This window comes from Megalobrama amblycephala, linkage group LG12 (assembly GCF_018812025.1).
Source record: "Megalobrama amblycephala isolate DHTTF-2021 linkage group LG12, ASM1881202v1, whole genome shotgun sequence".
Classification (NCBI taxonomy): domain Eukaryota; kingdom Metazoa; phylum Chordata; class Actinopteri; order Cypriniformes; family Xenocyprididae; genus Megalobrama; species Megalobrama amblycephala.
The window spans coordinates 28,445,019-28,469,394 of NC_063055.1; the positions used below are offsets into that span (position 1 = coordinate 28,445,019).

Genomic DNA, 24,376 nt, shown 5'->3' on the forward strand with positions numbered 1-24,376 from the left:
TCTGAAAAAGAGCAGCACAAACACTCTACTAAACGTCATTTTTGTTATTCCAAGGTGGAATGAAAGTTTAATGGTTTTTGACTGACATGAAGGCGAGGAATGATGAAGAATATTCATTATGGGGTGTCTGTTTATGATAAAACTCAAATGGAGACAAAATGGACACTCGCTGTGCACAGAACTGATCCAACCGTACGTAACCAGCGAGGATTAATGTCTTAAACTCACTGTTGCTACCATATGTTTACGTTCCGCTCTAATTACATTTGTCCATTGCGAGCCCTTAAGTGTGTGAATTAGATAGAATGAGTGCTATGAGTGGGACAGACAAATCAGGCACATAAATTCACACAGCCAAGCACCGCTTACTCACAATCCTATTATGACATATAAATCTCCAGAAGATCTGGCTAGTTGTAGAGAGCCACTTGGCAATGTGCAGTGGCCTTTTTCCACCTCTCATATGTGTCAAATTAGGACATACGGGAAGATAAATCGGTATTGATCTTAAGATGGCCTCCAGTACCACCTGCTCACACACTGCACACAGTCAGCGTTTATGTCTTTTTCACAAAGGATAATTTGAAAAGATTATACTACTGTGTCTTGCATGGAGAACTGAAATCTGTCTGAACTATAATCAAATGTATTTTTAAACCATGTTCTGGTTTCAAATAACAGGAAGTAGAAATAATGTGTTTCAAGTCAGTAACTTTTTAGGGGGTCACTATGTCTGTAAAGGTTGAAAACTCCAGCTGAGCAGCATCTATATTTCTGAAATTGTTGTTATAGTGATGCTGATATGCTGTCCTGATATGGATTGCCTCTAGAGAGGTCAGAGTGGACTGGGTTTCCACCAGAGCTGTTTTATCAACAAGTGTCAGGGGGAGAAAAAAAAAAGAAAATGGCAGAGTGAGAGGAATCAGTCATAGCAAGACTGCTGAACAAAACCAAATCACACAAAAACCCCTACTCATAAGATTGGGAAAATGAAAGTGAAAATCAGAGTAAAGTCTGGTCTGAATACACGTCAGAAACGGATTCTCATAAAAAAGCCAAACTCAGACAAACATGGCTTCCAAAAGAAAGAGTCACCGGTGATGTTGAGATTCATTTCCACCCTCATTGCTATAAAATTAGAGATATAAGAGAGAAAAAACTCTAAAATGTCACTCCTAAACTGTCAGAAATTGATCAAACGCAGGTAGGGGAGTGCATTTGTGCATGATTTTCATATTGACATTTCGTTGTTATTCGTTTTTTATTGTCTGTATAGTCTTTTGTATAAGTCATTAACGTCTTATTGTTCATTCTCATTATTATTAACATTAATGGTAAGCCATTTACCATATTTGTATTTCATTATTGTAAATTTTCTCTGACATTTGATGCTTTGGTAAGCAAAAACACAGAAATGTCATTTGAAATAGCCTAAATAACAAACATACATAAATGTTTATAATGTTGTTAAATGAGCTAATTCACTATTACTTGGTAAAACAGAAACAGTTAACGTGATACTAAATCGTTTAAGTTCTGATGTCATCATCGTGTCACGGAGGAAGGTAATCCACTGACTCCCGGTCAGTTCCCGAGAGCCCCCGTGTTTCACGTCGGGACTGGACCAAGAGAGAGGTGGAGTCTTTGGGCTTTGAGCTCTAACTCACCCCATGCCAATCCCCCTCTCCACACTTTCTGCCTCCTTTCTCGCACCATACTCGGACGGGATACACAGCCGCGCAATGGAGTCGGAAGGCAGCCAAAGTAACCTGTCCTCCTCGGACTCTCCGCACGACCCCTGGTAAAAAAACAAAACAAATCTTCCTCTTACTTACATATCTACATATAAGAGCGTTCGGACGAAATCAATTAAAAAGTAACTCAACAAAGAGGGAAACGTGTTTTGGCGGTGTCCAGCGCACCTCACATCCACTCGGATGAGAATCACTGCTGTTATTTGAATCTCTTGAAGATCTCCATGTCTTTTCAGATTTATACGCACTCCGCACTTGTTGATCACATGTTTGTGTTGTTTTCACAGCAAAATGTTCATCGGTGGTTTGAGCTGGCAGACTACGCAAGGTGAGTAACACTTTACTAAGCAGGCTATCTGCAGATGTCAGCCAAAGAGACAGATCTGATTGAAATAAAACGCTGAATAACTGTCTAATTGTGGTCTGAATAAAATCTAGAAAAGATTTAGCAACCAACTAAAAAGTGTACAGTAAAATCAGTTACAACTTGCAACTTTTCAACCACTTTTTCAAGGAAATCTATGCTTAAAATTGATTAGAAATGTAAGAAAATACTGACAATTGAACTAAATCAAAGATAAAATCATTTTTATAATGCATATCATTTGCACAGCTCCAGTTATGTCATTCATCTTATGCATAAGCAAGCAGTCCTGGATGGTGAAAAACATCCATTGGTTTGCACTGTAATTTGGCTTGATCCTTTGTGCAAAGGCTATACAACAGGTTTAGCTGAGTGAATGGAGAAAGTTTCACCAAATGCTGTCATGCTGTAGGCTGTCCTCAGTATGTAGGACACATTGTTGTTTTGAATTACGCTGAGGTATTGTTCACGCCACAGAACTCTTAATAGCCTCCCTGTCATCTGATTCTGCCAGCTATTATGATCATTTAATAGATGAACATTTTCATCAAACTTGGCAGACACCAACTTAACAGCAAAGTCGGTAACTAAGGAGCGTATTTTGGCCTAATAACTATTATCAAATGTTAGCCTAAAGTATGGGTGTGAAAATCATATTTGATGTTTTTAAAGCAACTATCTAGATGTAGACATCAAAAATAGATGATTAAAGAGTGGATAATGTAATGTAATGTAAAAGCTTTGTATATTTCACTACATGTTGATGACCTCACCTTGTATTTCACATCAGGCTTCTTAGATCATCTCTATTAATGATGTCATCCGTTCACTGTTGATGTCATCCACGAATAATCTTGGTTTTTTCCAAAGTGTTTAAGCTTCTCATCCATAATGTGATCGAATAAGTCTTCTTCTCCTGCTTTCTCAGAGGGTTTGAAGGACTACTTCTGCAAGTTTGGTGAAGTGAAAGAGAGTATGGTGATGAGAGATCCAGTTACAAAGCGCTCGAGGTAAGGGAACGACCAACCTGACTGAGAAGCGACAACAAACATACAAAGGCTTTTATTATTGACTGTATTGTCCGTTTTGCACTGAATGGGTGGAGGACGGTGTTGTAATTTTGATCTCTCTTTCGCCTAGGGGTTTTGGATTTGTCACATTTGTTGACCAAGCTGGCGTGGACAAAGTTCTGGCCCAGACCAGACATGAGCTGGACTCCAAAACTGTGAGTTTTAACCTCATTTAACTAACCATTTCCTGTGCGTCAGTGCCATTCTTTGGATTATTTTGTCAATTAGCCAATTAACTAAACACTTTAGGTACACGTTTTCTTTAAGGAGTATTTGTGCAGTATCTCTGACTGACTGTAACGCCGTGAAATGGCGATTCGTAATCGTTCAGAGTCGCAGATGCTGTGTATGCATGTGAGGTTTCATGCCTTTTCACTTTGGGTTTTGGTCAAACAGTTCGGGAAGATTTGGAGAGAGAGCGAGAAAAAGTTCCCATCTCAGCCTTTCCTCAATGAGGTTGTCAGGGAAGCATTCCTATTCTGTGTCAATCGCTATGGTAACTAGGGGACCCGAACAGGGTATGCTGGGAGTTGCTGGGAAGCCTTTGTGGTGCCTTGTCTCAAGAGTGCTCACCAAACACATTAGACTCATGCGGAATTCCGATTTTTCCCTTGTGGCAAGTCCTTGAGTCTTGTGATGTGTCAATGCTGTTTTCCTTACAGGTTTATTTCTGTTATAAAAAGTATATTTCTTTTAATGTAAGGCCTAGTTTATGAATGACAACAATTGCAATTCATAAAATGAACATGATTTTGTGTTTGTATTTGCTAAATAATTACTATTAAGAGTAAGAGTGTTAAAAAATAGGAAACTTTGATGAGAGGTTGTGGTGCATCTATTTGTGAGAGTCTTTGTCACTGTGCAGAGCAGGCGGGTCCTGGGACAATGGTGCCCGTTGGTTGCCATGGCGACAGTGGAGTCACCCCCCAGGGGGTCAGTGGGGAGGGAGGGTGAGGCTTGAAGGAGAAGGAAAAAAACTTTCTCATCTCTTTCTCTCCCTCTTCTGAAAGTTTGAACTAGTTCCTCTTTTGAGTGAAAACAGCCTTGCACTATGGCAACAGGTAGTACACGGCAAACCACAATGAAACTGTGTGTTTCTGTACTTCAAAAATACAGAACACTTCAGGTGATTTGTTTGGAATTACCCCAAAACTAAGTCATCGTAGATTTTACCGAGTTGTTTTGTGGAAACTTATTTACACCACAGAATAAAAATGTAAAATAGGTAATTGCGACTTTTTATCTCACAATTTATATCTCTGCCATTCTGACTTTTTCCCTCAAAATTCTGTTTACATCTCACAATTGTGATTTTTTCGTCAAAATTGAGTTTACATCTCGCAATTCTGACTTTTTTCAGAATTCTGAGTTTATATCTCGTAATTCTGATATTTTTCCTACAAATTCTGAGTTTATATCTCGTAATTCTGACTACTTTTTCCTCAGAATTCTGAGTTTATATCTTATAATTCTGACATTTTTCCTAAAAATTCTGAGTTTATATCACATACTTCTGACTTTTTTCATAATTCTGAGTTAACATCTCACAATTCTGAATTTTTTTTCAGAATTCTGAGTTTATATCTCGTAATTCTGACTTCTTTTTCTCAGAATTCTGAGTTTACATCTCGCAATTCTGACTTTTTCCCTCAAAATTCTGAGTTTATATCACACACTTCTGACTTTTTTCTCAGAATTCTGAGTTTAAATCTCACATTTCTGATTTTTTTCCTCAAAATTCTGAGTTTATATCACACACTTCTGACTTTTTTCAGAATTCTGAGTTTATATCTCGTAATTCTGATATTTTTCCTACAAATTCTGAGTTTATATCTCGTAATTCTGACTACTTTTTCCTCAGAATTCTGAGTTTATATCTTATAATTCTGACATTTTTCCTCAAAATTCTGAGTTTATATCACATACTTCTGACTTTTTTCAGAATTCTGAGTTAACATCTCACAATTCTGAATTTTTTTTCAGAATTCTGAGTTTATATCTCGTAATTCTGACTTCTTTTTCTCAGAATTCTGAGTTTACATCTCGCAATTCTGACTTTTTCCCTCAAAATTCTGAGTTTATATCACACACTTCTGACTTTTTTCTCAGAATTCTGAGTTTAAATCTCACATTTCAGATTTTTTTCCTCAAAATTCTGAGTTTATATCTCGTAATTCTGACTTCTTTTTCTCAGAATTCTGAGTTTACATCTCGCAATTCTGACTTTTTCCCTCAAAATTCTGAGTTTATATCACACACTTCTGACTTTTTTCTCAGAATTCTGAGTTTAAATCTCACATTTCTGATTTTTTTCCTCAAAAATTCTGAGTTTATATCACACACTTCTGACTTTTTTCAGAATTCTGAGTTTAAATCTCACATTTCAGATTTTTTTCCTCAAAATTCTGAGTTTATATCTCGTAATTCTGACTTCTTTTTCTCAGAATTCTGAGTCAACATCTCACAATTCTGAATTTTTTTCAAAATTCTGAGTTTATATCACACACTTCTGACTTTTTTCAGAATTCTGAGTTTAAATCTCACATTTCTGATTTTTTTTTTTTTTTCAGAATTCTGAGTTTATATCTCGTAATTCTGACTTTTTTACTCCGAAGTTTAAATCTCACAATGACAAACTTCACAATGGTGAGATATAAACTCATAATTGCTAGAAAAAAGGGTTACACTTTATTTTAAGGTGTCTTTGTTACACTGTAATTATACATTTAAGTACTGAGTAATATTAAGTAACTACATGAACTTACTATAGGTTTAGGATAGGGTCTGGTTTGGTTTGGTTTAGGGTTAGGTTTAGTTGCATGTAATTATGCATAATTTATAGTTATTACAATAGCTAATAACTACATGTAACTACATGACACTGTAAAATAAAGTGTTACTGAAAAAAAGTACACTTTTATATATAAAAGCATAAAAGTTTTATTTTTTGTTCTGTGCCGGAAATAAGCTTCCATACTATTCAGAACATTTTCTGAAGCTGACAAAGACTGGAACAGCACATCAGACTCTTAAATAAAACCAACATAATAACTAAAGAGAACATTTAGAAAGTGTCTCTCAGCTCCAGTCTTCCACAGCGTGGTCGCTTGTGCTGTTTCCTAAGTGCCTCCCCCCTGAGAGAGAGGCAGGCAGAGCCAGGGGAACATGGAGGCCTTTGTCCTGCTTTACCTCTATGACTGTGCCCCTGTGAAGGTGCCTTATGGCTGCTCGCCTGGGCCGACTTTAAACTGGAGATTAGCTTAACGAGCTCAGCGATGGGCCGGTGGAGGAGGGGAGGCCAGGAAAGAAAGAGAGAAATGTGTACGGCGCAACTCATAAAAATCACATTTTTTGGTCAGCGGTCTTGGGACGCACTGTTGAACTTTCTTGTAGACGATGCAATCATTCTGTTAAGTTGTGTGCTTGTGTGTTTGTCTGCATGTGATTGATACACACTGCTAACAGGGTTCCAGCGACTGACCCTAAAGGATTGACCTGGTTAGTTAAGTCTATTGACTTGAAATAGTTTTGACAGGGATGGCAATTTTGTCCGTTTAAGGACACATGGTGGTCAAATACTGTTAGAATGTATTATTTTTATTGTATTTAAGAAATCATGTATGCATGTTTAGAATATTTTTTTATGTTAAAGAAAGAAAGCTTTATATTTCCTTAAAATGGAAAAGTTATGAATCAATAGGGGAATGTTATTCCCTGAACCACACAGTAGTATTGACAGCGTCTTAAAACACTCAAAGTAAACACACAAATCACAATCTCCATACAAAGTGCTGTAGTGTACACTTCAATACCAGTTCTGATAGTCAAACTCGGAAAGACGTTCTCACTGTAATATCGACCTCTTAGTCAAAGGGAAATAAGAGTATCCACATAAAGAAAAGGGAAAATCTTATATGTTTACAGGGGCATTTACATGGCACTGTTTCAGCTAAAAATTGAAACCTTTTCATGTATTTTGGCTGTTCATTTACATGACAACAGCGTTTTGGGGCACTGAAAGCGCAAAGTTTTGAAAATGGGTTTCAAAGCGCAATTTTTGAAAACAATACCGTTATCGTCTCAGTGTAAACTGCAAAAACGTGAATTTGTGAAAGCAGTGACGTCACACGCATGCATATCATTCTATAGGTGCGTAGTGTTTCTTTACAAAGTGACATCGCCAACTACTGGTCTGGCAGCAAAATACAGCATTTTTTGTTGTTTTTGTGGATCCGTGTGAATGGAATCATTTTGAAAACGTTGTCGCCTGTTCGCGAAAAACACAAAGAAAAAACTTTTACATTTTTAGAACATCGTTGTTGTGTGAACTTATCATAAAACATGTCAAGTTCTTAGAAATTAGATTTTTGTATTCATGTTGGTTTCAGGTGGTTTTAAACAACGTTTATACTGTTTAACAAAAGTTTAAAGTTAAAAATAAAAATGTCATGTGGTGTAACCATCCAGTTAAAATCTTAATATTTTAATATTTTCAAAAAAAGTTAAAAAAAATATTTTTATTTATTTATTTATTACAAATGAATTATTGATTTATGAATACCATTTAAGGCTTTGGAGGGTTGCAGCACATGACATTTTACATCTTGTACGAACCTTGCTTTTTCATAAAATTATCTTATATTTTAAGAGACTTTTTGAGCATCTGCAAGGAACTTCTTAACAATATCATTACCTGTTTTCATTTTTTTTTTATGAATTTTGGTCATATATATTTGTTTATATACGTTTTTATAAGCAGTGAAGCAAATTTGATAAAATATAATTTAAATAATAATAATAATAAAAGACTATTTCAAGAATTGCATTCGTTAAATTATTATTTTTTTCTTTATTATAATATCAGGACAGGTGTACCACCTTGATATATTTAACAATTTTGATTCAATGGTCCCCAAAAAATATCAAAATAAATTTTAATTCAGAAAACATGTTTACAATAGAAATGTAATTCATTCATTCATTCATTCATTGTAAGTTTGAATTGCATTTTAATGCATTTTTGAATTAGAATTAAAATTTCATGTCATTTCCTTTAACCATTTACTTGATAAAATGCAAAGATAAGCAAATATTAAAGACTGAAAAAGTAGAAGAGTCGAAAAACTCATATTTATCAACCGCTAATCAGATTTTTTGTGAATGCCTGTAGTGATTAAATGTACTGTAAAAACATACTCAGAACATGTTAAATTAATTGCATTTTAATGTATTTTAATTAATAATTAATAGACAAAAAACAACTTTCATTGACCAATTTCCTGGATTGAAATGCAAAAGATATTAACAAATATTAAAGACTGAAAAAGTGTCAGATCGACCACTAATAATCTGATTTTATTGAATGTCTATGTTGGTTAAACATACAAGCCTCTGCTGATTCCATTACTTACAATGTCTCTTCACTCTCCACATAGTCAAAATCAACTGACAATAATCTGTTTTATGTGACCATACATTTTATCCTCAGCTTTCCTCTCATGTGCGTCGGTGGCTGTATGTTGATTTTGTTTGTTTGTGTGTGTGTCTGTTTGTTTGTTTTTGATTGTGCACAGGAGTGGTGTGGCCTCAGCAATGTTGTGGACCGGAGGTGACTATCAGAGTAGTCTAGAAACTATAGACATAAACCGTAGCGTCTGCATCAGATCTCTGTTCAGATTAGCTTAGCCTCTTCATTTTACTCTCTAGATTCACAAAGAATCTCTGTTACTCGTAGTCTGGTGTGTGAAAATAAACAAGCAACTCTGGTAAACTGCTGTAGTTTACCTCAGAGGTGCTAGCTCTTTAGCGTAGCTCTATTCAAACCCTCTCTCGGACAGACTAATCATTATTGCTGCTAGCGCTGTACTGCCTTCACTGTCTTCTAGAGTTTAACCTCAGTACAGCATGATGTAGACTAGCATTTGGTAAATAGATGGACTAGACTATAGACTAATATAGAGTATCTTGAGTATCTGTAATCTAGTTTGTCTATTGTTTCAACGGGTGCTGATCGACAGCAATTTTCTACACATGGTTCATAAATAAAACATCATCAAATGTTGTTGCTACATTTACACAGATTTATTAGCTTTTATAGCTACTTCAACAGTGTTTTAATGTATTTAATTACAAATATATAGCAGTTTTCAAGGAGCTGGACACTAATTTACAGCTCATTTTCCAGATTTAGACACCATTAAACAATATTCAAATCTGTAGAAAGAAAGAAAAGAAGTAGAAAGAAAGACATGCAAAAACAAACAAACACAAACAAACAAAATACTTTTGTTTGGCTGTCAGAAGAGTGTGTGGGTCAAGTATGCTTTTCTGCTTGAGTTTCTGTGCCTTCTTTTGTTTTCTGACCACTCTTCTTCCAAAGAAACATGGTTTTGGTGTTTCCCTGAGTGTTTTTCATGTCGTCCAGTGATGTTTACAGGAAAGCTGACCCTCTTTTCCGGTGCACTCAGTCACAGGTGGCCATGACAGCCTCTTCTGTCTAGTCATACTCCTCCATTTCCACTTGCCTCTCATAGAAACCTGTACACTTTTCACCTGTCACTCTGTCATTTGTGTCGTTACTACAATCTTGTTACTTCACACTGACAGCGACAAAGCGAACCCCAGTTTGCCATGAGCGGCGGTGACTGCTAGCGTTGAGAAAAGTCACATTGCGCTGACTGACATTTGGAGGGAAGACAGTGGAGCATGTTATGTTACTTATATTGAGCAAGGAAACATTAAATTGATGAAAAGAGGCAATAAAGACATTTATAAGGTTAGAAAGACGTCTATTTCAAATAAATGCTGTTCTTTTGATCTTCCTATTTATCAAAGAACCCTGAAAAAAAATGCATCAAGGTTTCCACAAAAATATTAAGCAGCCCAAATGTTTTAAAAAATAGAAAACAGCTATTTTAAATTGTAATGATATTTCATAATGTCACTGTTTTTATTGTATTTTTGATCAAGTAAATCAAGCCTTGGTGAGCATAAGAGACTTATTTTAAAAACACTGTAAATCTTACTAACGCCAAACATTTGAATGGTAGTGTATATAGGGATATAATTTTCAAAATTATGACTTTTATGAATATGGAAGTTATTATAATGTTTTATGCACTGCTTCCATTTCGTTCCCTTGGAATTATAAGGTTTTATCTGCATTCCGAGCAGTTTTGAGATATTAAGTTTCAAAGTTTTTGCATTCCATTCCATTCCATTTTTGTTTTCTAAATGAAAAGTCCCAAAATGTACACAACATTTAAAAAAAAAATAGAATGTGAATAACTAAATTTTGACCAAAAAAAAAAAAAAAAAGTCAGATAGAACCTTATAATTCCAAGGAGTCGATTTATATACAAGCAATTTCCTTCCAGAATGATTCATTGTAAAAATAGAGTGACACTTATTTTACCGGCAGTACATCTCATCTATGATTGGATGTCCAAAACTTACGGCCAATTGTGCAGCCCAACAATAATATTAGAAACGCCTACAAGCAACCAACAGCACAGCGACCTGCCAACATCCAGCAATAAAATCACTGTCAGTGTGAACAGAGCTTTACTCTCTTCTTAATAGTTTCTCACTGTCACTGTTGTTCTCTCTTTAGATGAATCTACATTTATTTTTCACATTTCTCATCACTCTTGTCCTTCCCTGAACTCTGCATGTATGAATATACCATCATTCTCAGAGAGTAAAGTTAATGCAGGGTGCAGGCAGAGCCTTTAAAACGTACAGGCAGATGTCCCTGCAAGGGCCAAGAGACACCAACTGAAACCAGAGCTCAGAGGATGTGAGCTTCTCACTGATGTTCTCATTTACAGTCCCGGGTGTGTTGGTGTCAGTGTTCCTCTTTCTCCAGAATTTCTAAACTAGACCTTCTCCTCTCAAACTCTCCTCTAGATTGACCCGAAAGTTGCCTTCCCGCGACGAGCCCAGCCTAAGGTATGTGCCTGACTGGTCAACATGGTCAAGGCGCCGACTCTTGTGCTATATAATATTCAGATTTTTTGTTATTTTTGAAGATCTTCATCTCTTCACCCTCTCTCTCTCTTTCAGTTGGTGACTCGGACAAAGAAAATCTTTGTTGGAGGCCTGTCGGTGAACACTACTATTGAAGATGTAAAGCAGTACTTTGACCAGTTCGGAAAGGTAAGTCGCCTTTGTGTGAAACAATTGAAGGCTTTATGGGATATCATGGTGATAAAATATAAGAGATAAGCCTTGAGAGGCAGCATGTTACGGTGATTTTACTATGGTTAAGTGATGGTACTTAGGCTTGGCAAAAGAAATATGATAAAATACTTATGATAATAATCAGAATAAACAATTCTTTCGATAAGAGATAAAGTTCATTGGTCTAATGTTAAGCAGTTTATAGTTGCCAAGTAATGCACTTTCATTAATGTGCATTTGGGGTCATTAAGATTTTTTAAATCTTTTGAAAGAAGTCTCTTATACTCATCTAGGCTGCATTTATTTGATCAAAAATACAGTAAAAACAGTAATATTGTGAAATATTTTTACAATTTTTCTTTTGTTAATATATGTTAAAATGTAATTTATTCCTGTGATGGCAAAGCAGAATTTTCAGCATCATCACTCCAGTCTTCAGTGTCACATGATCCTTCAGTAATCATTCTAATATGCTGATTTGATGCTGAAAAAACATCTCTTATTATTATTACCAATGGTAAAAATGCTTTGTGAAAACCGTAATACATTTTTTTCAGGATTCTTTGATGTAAGCAGCTCAAATAGTATTATAAAAGTATTAATTTCTTTAAAAAAAAATATATATATATCTTACTGACCCCAAGCATTTGAACAGTAGTGTAGAATGTGTTTGTTTCTAGTCAATTTAAAATAGTATCAAACATGAATCGTTCAATCAGAATTAACAGTCGGAATGATTAATTTTAAATAAAATTTTAAAACGGCTAAATAAAATAACAGAAACTAATCAATTAGAGGTTTTTCAGAGGTGTACTGAGTGAAATTTGAGCCAGTTTGGTAGGGAAGCATGAAAGAGGGAACAAGAAAGGCGCAGAGAGACTGAGAGAAAGAGTTGGGGTAGAGTTTGAGAGTTTGAAGGGGTGAGTTTTGTTTGCAGGGGAAGGTGGGGGAGATTACTTGAATCTGAATTAATTTGATGGAACAGCTGCTCCTGCCCTCAGCCCCCCCTCCTACCCGGTTACCACGGTGACCCTGCCCATCCATTGTCCCCAAGTAATTTAGCGGGCAAAAGGTTTTGTGTTTGGTGTGTGTGTGTGTAGGAGAGAAAATGAGGGTGAGACTGTGTGTTTAGGGGGAGGACAAATGTTCATAACTGAAGTAGCATAACAATACACCCCCAAAACTGATGTGCTTCTGTAATAGATCTTCTAATGTTTCTTTGCATCACACTTCAATTACACATTGTCAGTGATTTGGGTGCAAAACTTTGACTGAAAATAATTCATCATTCTTGAGCCATACTTGAGTGTGGAATGCAGACAGAGAGAGAAAAAAGAGAGAGATGATAGTCGCAGCCACCCGGGGAAGTTGCAGATTAGTTTGCCTCACTGGTCACTTTGTGTTCTGGCCTGGTTTAAACAAGGGATGGAGAGAGGGAGCGATGGAGAGAGAAAAACAGACACCATGAGAAGAAGCACACAGAACAAGAAGGGACTCAATTTGGAACTCAATTACAAAAGATACTAGAAAATAGAAAGGTTTTCAAGATATTAAATACAAAAGGGTGAAAAGTGAGAACGGCTCTCAGATTTCTAACCTTTAAGGCTCTGATATACTCACAGCAAAATTCTTGTTTGTTCTTTGCTCAGGGTGTAAAACAAAAATCGCAGCGAATACCTTTGCTGGTATAATATTAGTGAACGTTGCGACGCCATTCGCGTTGCTGAGAGTGACGTTTAGATGAATATGTAAATATGTGCTGCACGCTTTCCTCTCAATAACAAAATAAACATCAGAAATGACATCAGTGAGAAAACAGCAGTTAAGAAAGCATCTGATCATAGCGATGTGTCTATGGCCCAATCCCAATTCTATTTTATACCTTTTCACCTACCCCTTGGTGTAGGGTTGAAAATATTCCCCTAAGAAATGGGACACCACTACTACACCATTACACACGTCATCATACCTAGTTTCTTATATTAGTGTCCTGTAACATTTAACCAGCAATTAAGTGTGCATATCAACAGAAATCAGGCGCGACAATACAGAATGATACAGAACGTACAAGACTGGTGGAGATGCTTTTCCATCGGACCAAGTGGTTTGTTTAAAGGTGCCATCGAATTGAAAATTGAATTTACCTCGGCATAGTTGAATAACAAGAGTCCAGTACATGGAAATGACATACAGTGAGTCTCAAACTCCATTGTTTCCTCCTTATTATATAAATCTCATTTGTTTAAAAGACCTCCGAAGAACAGGCGAATCTGTTATGTAACAGTTGGGGTGTACGCCCCCAATATTTGCATATGCCAGCTCATGTTCAAGGCATTACACAAGGGCAGCCAGTATTAACGTCTGGATCTGTGCACAGCTGAATCATCAGACTAGGTAAGCAAGCAAGGACAACAGCGAAAAATGGCAGATGGAGTGATAATAACTGACATGATCCATGATTACATGATATTTTTAGTGATATTTGTAAACTGTCTTTCTAAATGTTTCATTAGCATGTTGCTAATATACTGTTAAATGTGGTTAAAGTTACCATTGTTTCTTACTGTATTCATGGAGACAAGAGCCGTTGTTATTTTCATTATTAAACACTTGCACTTGTCTGTATAATTCATAAACACAACTTCATTCTTTATAAATCTCTCCAACAGTGTAGCATTAGCCGTTAGCCACGGAGCACAGCCTCAAACTCATTCAGAATCAAATGTAAACATCCAAATAAATACCATACTTACGCGATTAGACATGCTGCATGACGAACACTTTGTAAAGATCCATTTTGAGGGTTATATTAGCTGTGTGAACTTTGTTTATGCAGTGATAGAGTCGAGAGCTCGGGAGGGGGCGGAGAGCGCGAGCAATTAAAGGGGCCGCAGCCTGAATCAGAGTATTTCTAATTATGCCTCAAAATAGGCAGTTAAAAAAAATAACTAAAAAAAATCTATGGGGTATTTTGAGCTGAAACTTCAGAGACACATTCAGGGGACACCTTAGACTTATATTACATCTTGTAAAAAAACGTTCGATGGCACCTTTAACCGTTCCATTCTGTGCCGAGCCGGCTAGTACGGATATGGTTTCGTTTTCTACTGTGGTGCTGCAAAAACGGAGCTCTTTGCAATGTAATACAAACACTAGTTAGTTGTTGTTGCCTTGCTAATGAAGGATGACCAGATATTTCTTTTAACTGTATTATTCATTTGTTTCACATAATTCAAATAGCGCGTTTACCAAGCTACAGAGAAACTGGCAGCCAGGTAACACACAACAAGTGATCGATCCTGAGTGGAAATCTCACTACCATGATCACTACACCCATTCTAGCAGCAGGAAAGGGAAGGGGTAAGGGGTAGAAATGGGATGGGGCCTACGTTTGCGCAAGCTCTGCGATTCTTCTCTCCGGTCAGGTCACGTCACGTCACGTTTATTTATATACCACTTTATATAAGAAACTGCTTTAAAGCAAGCAGCTTTACAGTAAAAAAAACATGAAGAAAAATGTGAAAAAAAATGTAATTCAGTTAGAACTACAACTTCTTTTTCTACTATAAAGCAGCTCTACAGAGTGTTCATGTTTGTACTCACATCTGACCTTGAAGGACTGAACAAAAGAAATGAACTGAAGATCCACGTCTCTGACGGAGTCTCAGAGCACAAATACCTATTACGTAATCGCCACGAAACAATGGTAGTTCGAAGGTGATGTTATATGATGTTATATCAGTTCGCTCTTCGATTTCAGGGCCTTTAAAGTTGCATTCAGGAATTTTGCTCATTATGTCTATTACTTGAAAATATTAACAGATTGGAAAATGTTAAAAATACAATGTTAAAAAAATTAAAAATTTTGCTGTTATGTCCAAGACTGCCATATTGTCAAGCACAAATGACAGAAAATTAAATATGCATAAAATTAATTTTCAGCAGAAGCAGCAAAAAAAAAAAAAAAAAAAATCAGCTTTGGCTAGAATAGTTTTGGAGAACCGAAATCATTGACAGAAACAGGTCACATTTTGACTGTGTCAGTATCTGCTTTGTGCACAAAACACGAATAAGCTACATTAGGCAAACATGTCAGCAGTGTGAACGCACTTCACCATGGCCAAAAATTATGCTAGAAAAGCAATATGTAAAATTTATTTGGCTGAAAATTCGAGAGGCGGCTCATTGCTGAAGAAATTTACTACTACTGGTTTATTACCTGAGAACATGACACCTTGAACTGATTGATTTGGTTCCAGTTTTCAGTTAAATGAAAGCCATACTACACTACTAGGCAAGTGGATTTCTTTTTCCATGCACAAACAGTAAAAGATGAGTAAAAGGAAACGGAGAGAGCGCAGAGAGTGTTATTGGTCTTTTAGTTTGTTTTCACCAAGAGACTGTGAGCGTTTGTGCACATTAAGTGTTGATTGGTCAGGCTGTCGACTTGTGTTTCATATTTGGATTGAATATGAAACAGTTTTTTCTTCCTCTCTCTATCTTTCTCACACTATGCCCTCTAAGTTTGACCTTCACCTCTGACATTTTGGGTTTAAGCTGTTTGGAGAGATGTCTGTCAGTGACGCACATTTGCCCACACACATACAGACACTAAAACGCAAGAAAAATACACTTTCACGCCTCTTCTAACAGAAACCCCTACGATACTGCAGTTAGATATATGCATATTATTTTTGTCCAATCAAATCCCCCTAATATCAACTGAAACTGACTATCATGTAGCATATTATGGTTCATGGCAATGACGTAACTAAAGCACATATACAAAAAAATCCCCAAAACTTCCTGTTACAACAGGAAATTCATAATAGAATCGAAAACTGACTAATGCTACATATTAACAAATAATAAATGAATGTATAAATTTCTCTCTTTCTCTTCCTGTCCTACAGGTGGATGACGCCATGCTTATGTTTGACAAAACCACCAACAGGCACAGAGGTAAATTTCCCTTTATCTTTCATTAAATAACTAAGCCTGTCAATGCCAGCCGTTCTTCTGTTTGCCCCTTCCTTTCCAAAACCTAGTCCAATCTGTCTCCGTCTCCTCTCCATGGCCCTCCATCCTGTACTCTGTAGGATAAGCGGTAGGTGAGGAGAGAGATTGAGTAATTAGTGTGTTCGTTAATCGGGGTTTAGGCTAAAACCTTGTTAAGCGCCCTTCCCTCCCCCTGCCGATTCTACAGCACATCGATTATGACAGCTTGCATGGCTTTACCGCAGCCTTTCAACCCAGCGGAGAGGTGGAGGAGATGAGACACATGGAGAGACAGACAGACAGGGGATGAGAGCAGCACTTAAGAAGAAAGAAGCAAGTTTGTCCTGAAAAAAATCTAGCTGCACATCTTTTTGTTGAGAAAATCGCACTGTTCACGGAGGCAAAGTGGACTTGTGTATGACCACAAAGGTTTAAAATAGAATACAGGTCACAGGAAATCTGTATAATTACAGTATTAAGGGTGAACCTTAAGGACACTCACATTCACAAACATTCAAACTCAAAATGGAGAAGTTACAGGCATATGGAAAGAGCACATGAAATTCCTTTTTAACAAATACTTGGTCGAGTCCAAACATCTGGAACACACAACCTAGGATCATTTAAATGTGAATATAAAGAGGAATTCTTTTTTGACATTTTACAAGGAAATGTTGTGAGGTAAAATATTTAAAGGGTTAGTTCACCCAAAAATGAAAATTCTGTCATTTATTACTCACCCTCATGCCGTTCCACACCCGTAAAACCTTAGTTAATTTTCGGAACGCAAATTAAGATATTTTAGTTGAAATCCGATGACTCCGTGAGGCCACCATAGGGAGCAATGACACTTCCTCTCTCAAGATCCATAAAGGTACTAAAAACATATTTAAATCAGTTCATGTGAGTACAGTGGTTCAATATTAATATTATAAAGCGACGAGAATATTTTTGGTGCGCCAAAAAAACAAAATAACGACTTATTTAGTGATGGCCGATTTCAAAACACTGCTTCAGGAAGTTTCGGAGCACAAATGAATCAGTGTATCGAATCATGATTCGGATCGCGTGTCAAACTGCCAAACTGCCAAACAGCTGAAATCTGTTCAAATCATGTGAAATCAAATCACGTGAAATCAAATCACGTGACTTTGGCGCTACAAACAGCAGATTCGATATGCTCCGAATCTTCCTGAAGCAGTGTTTTGAAATCGGCCATCACTAAATAAGTTGTTATTTTATTTTTTTGGTGCACCAAAAATATTCTCGTCGCTTTATAATATTAATATTGAACCACTGTACTCACATGAACTGATTTAAATATGTTTTTAGTACCTTTATGGATCTTGAGAGAGGAAATGTCATTGCTCCCTATGGAGGCCTCACTGAGCCATCGGATTTCAACTAAAATATCTTAATTTGTGTTCTGAAGATTAACAAAGGTTTTACGGGTGTGGAACGGCATGAGGGTGAGTAATAAATGACAGAATTTTCATTTTTAGGTGAACTAACCCTTTAAGATTCTGCAGTACACAAATTGACACTGATTGCGTGATACTGAACTTTTTTAGTCACATACCAAATAATTAGAAATTCTGTAATTGATATACACTTCAAAAGTCAGTTAAGGGTCTGTAAGATTTTAAAGAAATGAATACTTTTAATCAGTAAGGCTGCATTAAATTGAAAATGACAGTAAAGTCATTTATAATGTTACCCCAAACATTTGAACCATAGTGTACTACAGAAATTATGTAGTCCCTCAAATTGTTATGCTGATAATTCAATTGTAATGACACCTTTTATATATTTTTTTTTTAAAAAGCAAAGCATTTTTGGACCCAACTTTATCCCTAATTAAAAAGTACAGTGATGGTATCGAATGGTACTTTGATGTATACCATGGCACTCCCTTGGTACATGTTCTAAAAACACAGTGGTATCATGGTACGTTTTAGTGAAGTCACAATCATATTCATTAAACAAGGTCTATGAAAAAGGAAGTAGATTTCACTGGCAGTTTCATCTGAACTTCTCACCTGAAGTATATGAACTGTAGACATTGTTTATAATGATGGCTGAAGTGGAAATCCAAATGTAAACTGCAGTCTGAGTGTCTGGACTCTTTCTTTCCTCAGGGTTTGGATTTGTAACCTTTGAGAATGAAGATGTAGTGGAGAAAGTCTGTGAAATTCATTTCCACGAGATCAACAACAAAATGGTGAGAGTTCTTTTTCTGACACTCTGTTTTGTTTCAGAAACACTGCCTACAACTTGTGTTTGACTGACTGATGTCTTCATTTTCCAATCACAGGTGGAGTGTAAGAAAGCCCAACCCAAGGAAGTGATGTCACCCACAGGCTCTTCAAGAGGTCGTGCTCGTGTCATGCCCTATGGGATGGACGCCTTCATGCTTGGCATAGGAATGCTGGGTAAGAGTGTAGCACTGATTGCATGGATGATTAGTAGTAATGAAAAGCATAGTGTGGACTCTTCCGCCCTCTGCTGTTAAGAGTGAAAAGTGCAATCTGTACAGGCCATAGAATTCATACAAATTCTATACTTTCATTCTACTACATTCATTAATGTTAATTTAATACAGTTTGATGAGTGACATTTTTTCCCCAGGGTATCCAGGGTTCCAGGCAGCAACATACGCCGGTCGCAGCTATACTAGTCTCACACCAGGATACACATATCAGTTCCCTGGTAAGACTCAGTGTCTGGCTAATACTGTAATACTGTATCAGTGTCTCCGTACAGCTTTTCACACATTGGTTCATGGGTATTAACTCTTTCCTGGAATGAATCTTTAGACTCTATAATCAAATATTGGGTGTTTGAACCAGGAAATTATTGATTATCAGTTTATAATTGCATATACACTATCCAGAAAGTGTTATATAATGGTAGGTTGTCAAATCCAAATCCCCAACATTAAGCAACATAACTAACTAGTTGCTAAATATGCTGGTGAACATTATCTGGCTGTCTTGGTAAAGCATTTGATGTCACCCAATTTGCATATGCACAGAAGAATATACTAATTGAAATCAAAAATGTAAATTTCCCATTTTATGTGTAAAAAAAAAACCACATATATTCAGATTATTTTATGTTTTTAAAAGAAGTCTCTTATGCTCACTAAGGCTGCATTTATTTGATCAAAAATACAGTAAAAATAGTAATATTGTGGAATATTTTTGCAATTTAAAATAATTGTTTTCAATTTGAGTGTATTTTAAAATGTAATTTATTCCTGTGATGCAAAGCTGAATTGTCAGCATCATCACTCCAGTCTTCAGTGTCACATGATCCTTCAGAAATCATTCTAATATGCTGATTTGATGCTCAAGAAACATTTCTTATTGTTATCAATGTTGAAAAAGGATGTGCCGCTTAATATTTTTGTGAAAACAATATATTTTTTAAGCTTCTTTGATGAATAGAAAGTGCAAAAGAACAATATAAATATTTCAACCATATTTTATTAAATATTTAAAACATTATAAATGTATTTACTGTCACTTTTGATCAATTTGATGCATCTTTGCTGAATAAAATTATTAATAAAAAAATGGTACGGACTCCAAACAGTAGTGTATATTGTCATATATCACAGTTTTGCAACTGAATTTAAATCAGTCATTTAAATAAACTCATAGAGACACATGGCTGCTTGTAAATCTCAGGGAGGCGGTCCAAGACTGTCTTTCTATCTATGTGCACTTGAGGCCTGTATACTTGCCCTGTAGTGCTTGTCCATGTGTGTAGTCTGAACAGCACTTGTGTGTATGTTTAAACGCTTTCTGTGTTTATCTCTATTCTAGAATTCCACTTAGAGAGGACCCCCCTTCTGACATCACCCCACCCCCCTGAGCTCACAGGTTAGTCCCTCTATGAGCTTTACAAGCAGCTACTGTTCATGGTGCCCGCTCACCGTATTCCAACACACAACAAAGTGTGATTTGAGTGCTGCAAGTTTACGCTGTGACTCCACCACCCAGGAAATCCTGCTTAACAGCTTACTCAGGCGCTACCACACATTATCATATCATTTTGTACTCTGTATGATGCAAGCTCTTTTCCCATTGGTTTTAGACAAGCCGTACTGTTTGTTGATAGTGATTGAGTTCTCTTTCCTGTTTGTTTGCTTGTTCTGCGTGTTCGCGGATGTTGTTGTAGCCATTCCTCTAACGGCGTACAACCCCATGGCGGCAGCCGCAGCAGCAGCAGCTGTGGTCAGAGGTGCGAGAATTTCATTTTTTCTACATCCTACACATGACCTATTCTCAGGAAACGAGCGCTCACACCCCAATGTGCATTTTCACTATCCATCTGACCTATATATCTACTGTATAAGATTTCCTGTTCATGAAAAGTGATTGAGATATTGTGGAATTTCATTTTTTTGTAGGCTCAAATCCTTCTCGCTCAGCTGGGTTTCTAGGTACCAGCAGCCCTGGGCCGATGGCAGACCTGTATGGAACGGCCAGTCAGGACTCAACTGTCAGTAGCTATATCAGCGCCGCAAGTCCCGCTCCAAGCACTGGATTCAGCCACAGCCTTGGGGTGAGTCAGAATGAGTGGATCAATCAAATGCAGTGTTGTTAATGTCAACTAAAACTATTAAAAAGATATTTTTTTCCAGAAAAGTCATTGAAATAAAGCTAAAATAAAATAAAATGCAAATATTAAATGAAAAATTGGTCCCACTTTATATTAAGTGGCCTTAACTACTATGTACTTACATCAAAAAATAAGTACAGTGTACTTATTGGGTTCATATTGAATTGCAACACATTTTGCAGCTATTGAGGTGGAGTATGGGTAAGGTTAGGGAAAGCTTTGGTGGTATGGGTAGGTTTAAGGGTAGGGGTAAGGTGTAAGGGATGGGTCAACAGTGTAATTATAAATGTAATTACAGAAATTAGTTACAGATGTAATTACATGCAGGTGTTTTTAAAATGTAAGTACAATGTAATAACATGTATGTACACAATAAGTGCATTGTATCAAATGATTAATTTAAATGTAAGTACATAGTAGTTAAGGCCACTTAATATAAAGTGGGTCCAAAAAATTTAAATAAATAAAAAAATGTCAATGAAAATTAGAAATGTTGATTTGGTAACTAACTGAAATAAAATAAGTTGAAGTATTAAAATTACTAAAACAGAAATCTAAAAAATAATAAAAATGACAAAAGCACATAAAATTACTAAAACTTAAACTACAATTAAAATTGTAAACTGAAAATATAAAAATAAAAATTAATTCAAAATATTAGAAATATTAATATTAAAATAACACCGATGACAAAGTTAAAAGGAAAATGTAGAAATGTTCTTTTTTGTATTCATATTGGTTTCATATGATTTAATATGGTTAAAAAAAAAAAAGAATTGAATGACTCTTAAAACATCCATCAAGTAACAAAAATTATATAAAAAAGTAAATTTTAAAATATATTTTTCAAGGTTAAAAGATTCCAAATATACGATATTCTCAAATATTACGTTTTTGGAGAGCCACACCACATGACGTTTAACAACCTGAACTAACCTTGCCATGTGAAAAAGGTCAAATTATTGACCCTGACACAGTCAGGAGTGTCTGCAAGTATTTTCAAATATTAATAAGCAGTAAGCAGTCATATTTTTCTAAGAAATAATAATTATTATTGTTATCTATTACTTTTTTTATTATAATAATTCACTAAAAATTAATTAAAAACATGATAATCATAGAAGATGTGTCCAAGTCATTGTATGTATGAAATGCATTTTGTGTGAATTAAAAAAAAATGAGTGTCACATCATTGATCGAGAATACCCGATGCCCACAATGAATTAATTGTCCGTTTTGCTGCATTACAATTAATGCCTATTTTCACCTTCACAGGGCCCTCTGATTGCTACGGCATTTACTAACGGCTACCATTGAAATGAGTGAAAGGTACAATAGTATTAATCACTCTGACGTCTTCCCTACATCTTAAGGAAGGATTTTTAAAGTATGTGATGATCTCAATCGAATATAATGGATGCACTCTACGTGCAGCAGGGTTTTATAGTTATTTTATCAAGCTCTCTGTCTTTGAATGGTTTTGGATGAGATGAATCAGCCCTAATCTGATGGAATGAAGGCTGCAACACTAATAATGTGATGTGACATATTTCCTGTTTTATGAATTACTGTCATATCAGTCTAACTAACCTCCTGCTCCTCTTATATAGAGCTAAACCTGTAAATAATTAGTTTATTTCTCAGTTTGAAATGCTAACAACTTGTGTGTATTTTTGTCTTAGTTTTATTTTTTCCTCTCTCAGTTCTTGTTTAAAGTTTTGTGATGACATTATGTACATGTAGGCTTGTAATTGTAGAAAAGTCTTCAGTTGAACAGTCTTATAAGAGCAATAATCTGTGTCAAATCTATGTGAATCTTTGTAGTGTATTTAAAAGACTAAATCACTTTCAGATGCATTTGGTACATTTTCTACTGAAGAATATAGTGTGATGGGACATCAAAATGTATATTTTGTTAGTTTTGCAACTGGATTTATTACACTGATCATGAAAATAGCAGTAATTATAAGGAGAACATATTTCTCAGACCTAGATTCGACCTTCTTTGTGTAAAATATTGTATATAATGTCTTTTTGATCTGGTGAGATCTGTCAGCGTGACTAAGAGAGTTTTTTACACTCAAGAACGCAAACGCATGAATTCTTCGTGTCCAAAAATGTTTTGTTTTTTTCATGATTTGATGAACTTGAACTTTTTTTTGTTTTGTTTTTTTGTTTTGTTCAGTGTTTTTTTTTTTTTTTTGTTGACAGAAACAGAAGGCAATGTGAATGATGCTACTATTGAGTGAGTGAGTGAGTGAGTGTGTGTGTGTGTGTGTGTGTGTGTGTGTGTGTGTGTGTGTGTGTGTCTGTGTGTGCTGGAGATCGAATGCATGTCTGATGCTGTCATGATCTAATGTATTATCTTCAGTAAGATGATTTAAAATGTGAATTGTAACCCCTATTTCCATGCTGTTACATTGCATTTACCAAGTTTATATTCGTAACACAATTCCATTAATCTCTTTTAGAGGTTTAAAGTCTTGTAATAATTGGAATATGAATATACTTCAATTAATTGAAGATTCTGGAACTGGTAAAAAAAAAAAAAGAACACTAATATAACACTTTTTATGAAGTAAACAGGATGGCTGTTAATATTTGAAAGTTTTAATGTTTCTTGTTTGAAGCTTGACCCTCTCTGAAAATTGAAATAAAAAAATGAAAAAGTAAATTTGGAAATGGCAATTAAATTATTTCAAATTTCAGAACTCCTACTACAGGATTGAAAAATGGCACGCGTGACTCACTTTAGGCCTGTTAATGTTGTCAGTCTTTTATTATTCACATGTGGCTTCAGGGCATGTCAAATCACCCACAGTCTGTTATTGAATGTCTCTTCTGAAAGCGCTCACTGAACACCCCCACATAGAAATCTGTGTTCACGGGACACTTGTGAAAATACAACGAAACTAAAGATTTCTGTCAGGATGAAACAGCATTATCTTATTGTGGAAGCACGTCATATGATTAGGGCTTTTACCGTTAAGCTTCTAGATGGGGTTGTGTAGGCGGTAACACATCACTTCTTTTTCGATAAACATCTCTGTTCTGTCAATTAACATTTTATCTTCTTATATGACGCTTATTGCCAACGAAAACTTGCGTATCATTAAATGATATGAAAACCAAAATATTAGAATACCTTAAAGCGTTGCACTGAGCTGTCACACTATATTTTCTCGCAGGTTAATTCCTATATGAAATCATTTTGAAACAGTTTCTTTTTAGTGCATCTAAAGCTAGTCTAAAAACGAAAGCCCTGACAAATAAACCGCTTGCAAAACATCATTTTGCCGTTCCATGAGGTTGCATATCAATTTGACAGGAACCTTTTATAGGATCCAATAAAAATACAGTCAAACCAAAATTCATTCAGA

At 35.9% G+C, this 24,376-nt stretch overlaps 1 protein-coding gene across 1 annotated transcript; it reads left to right on the forward strand.

Moving 5' to 3' along the window:
• Positions 1–1,668: 1,668 nt before the first annotated feature.
• Positions 1,669–23,670, forward strand: msi1b (musashi RNA binding protein 1b). Its single transcript, XM_048210361.1, has 14 exons — positions 1,669–1,801; positions 2,042–2,082; positions 3,047–3,128; positions 3,259–3,343; positions 11,097–11,138; positions 11,253–11,345; positions 16,283–16,331; positions 18,506–18,588; positions 18,682–18,799; positions 18,996–19,076; positions 20,198–20,254; positions 20,553–20,615; positions 20,785–20,939; positions 22,272–23,670. The coding sequence occupies exons 1-14, from the start codon at positions 1,671–1,673 to the stop codon at positions 22,311–22,313; spliced, it is 1,122 nt and encodes a 373-aa protein (XP_048066318.1). The 5' UTR covers positions 1,669–1,670; the 3' UTR covers positions 22,314–23,670.
• Positions 23,671–24,376: the final 706 nt, after the last annotated feature.

What these genes read in the sequence shown, in the direction of transcription:
- msi1b (XM_048210361.1), top strand. Translation starts at nt 1,671, where the DNA reads ATGCCAATCCCCCTCTCCACACTTTCTGCCTCCTTTCTCGCACCATAC. An exon ending in CCAGTTACAAAGCGCTCGAG is followed by an intron (nt 3,129 to 3,258) that starts GTAAGGGAACGA and finishes TCTTTCGCCTAG; the next exon opens with GGGTTTTGGATTTGTCACAT. An exon ending in AGCAGCAGCTGTGGTCAGAG is followed by an intron (nt 20,616 to 20,784) that starts GTGCGAGAATTT and finishes ATTTTTTTGTAG; the next exon opens with GCTCAAATCCTTCTCGCTCA.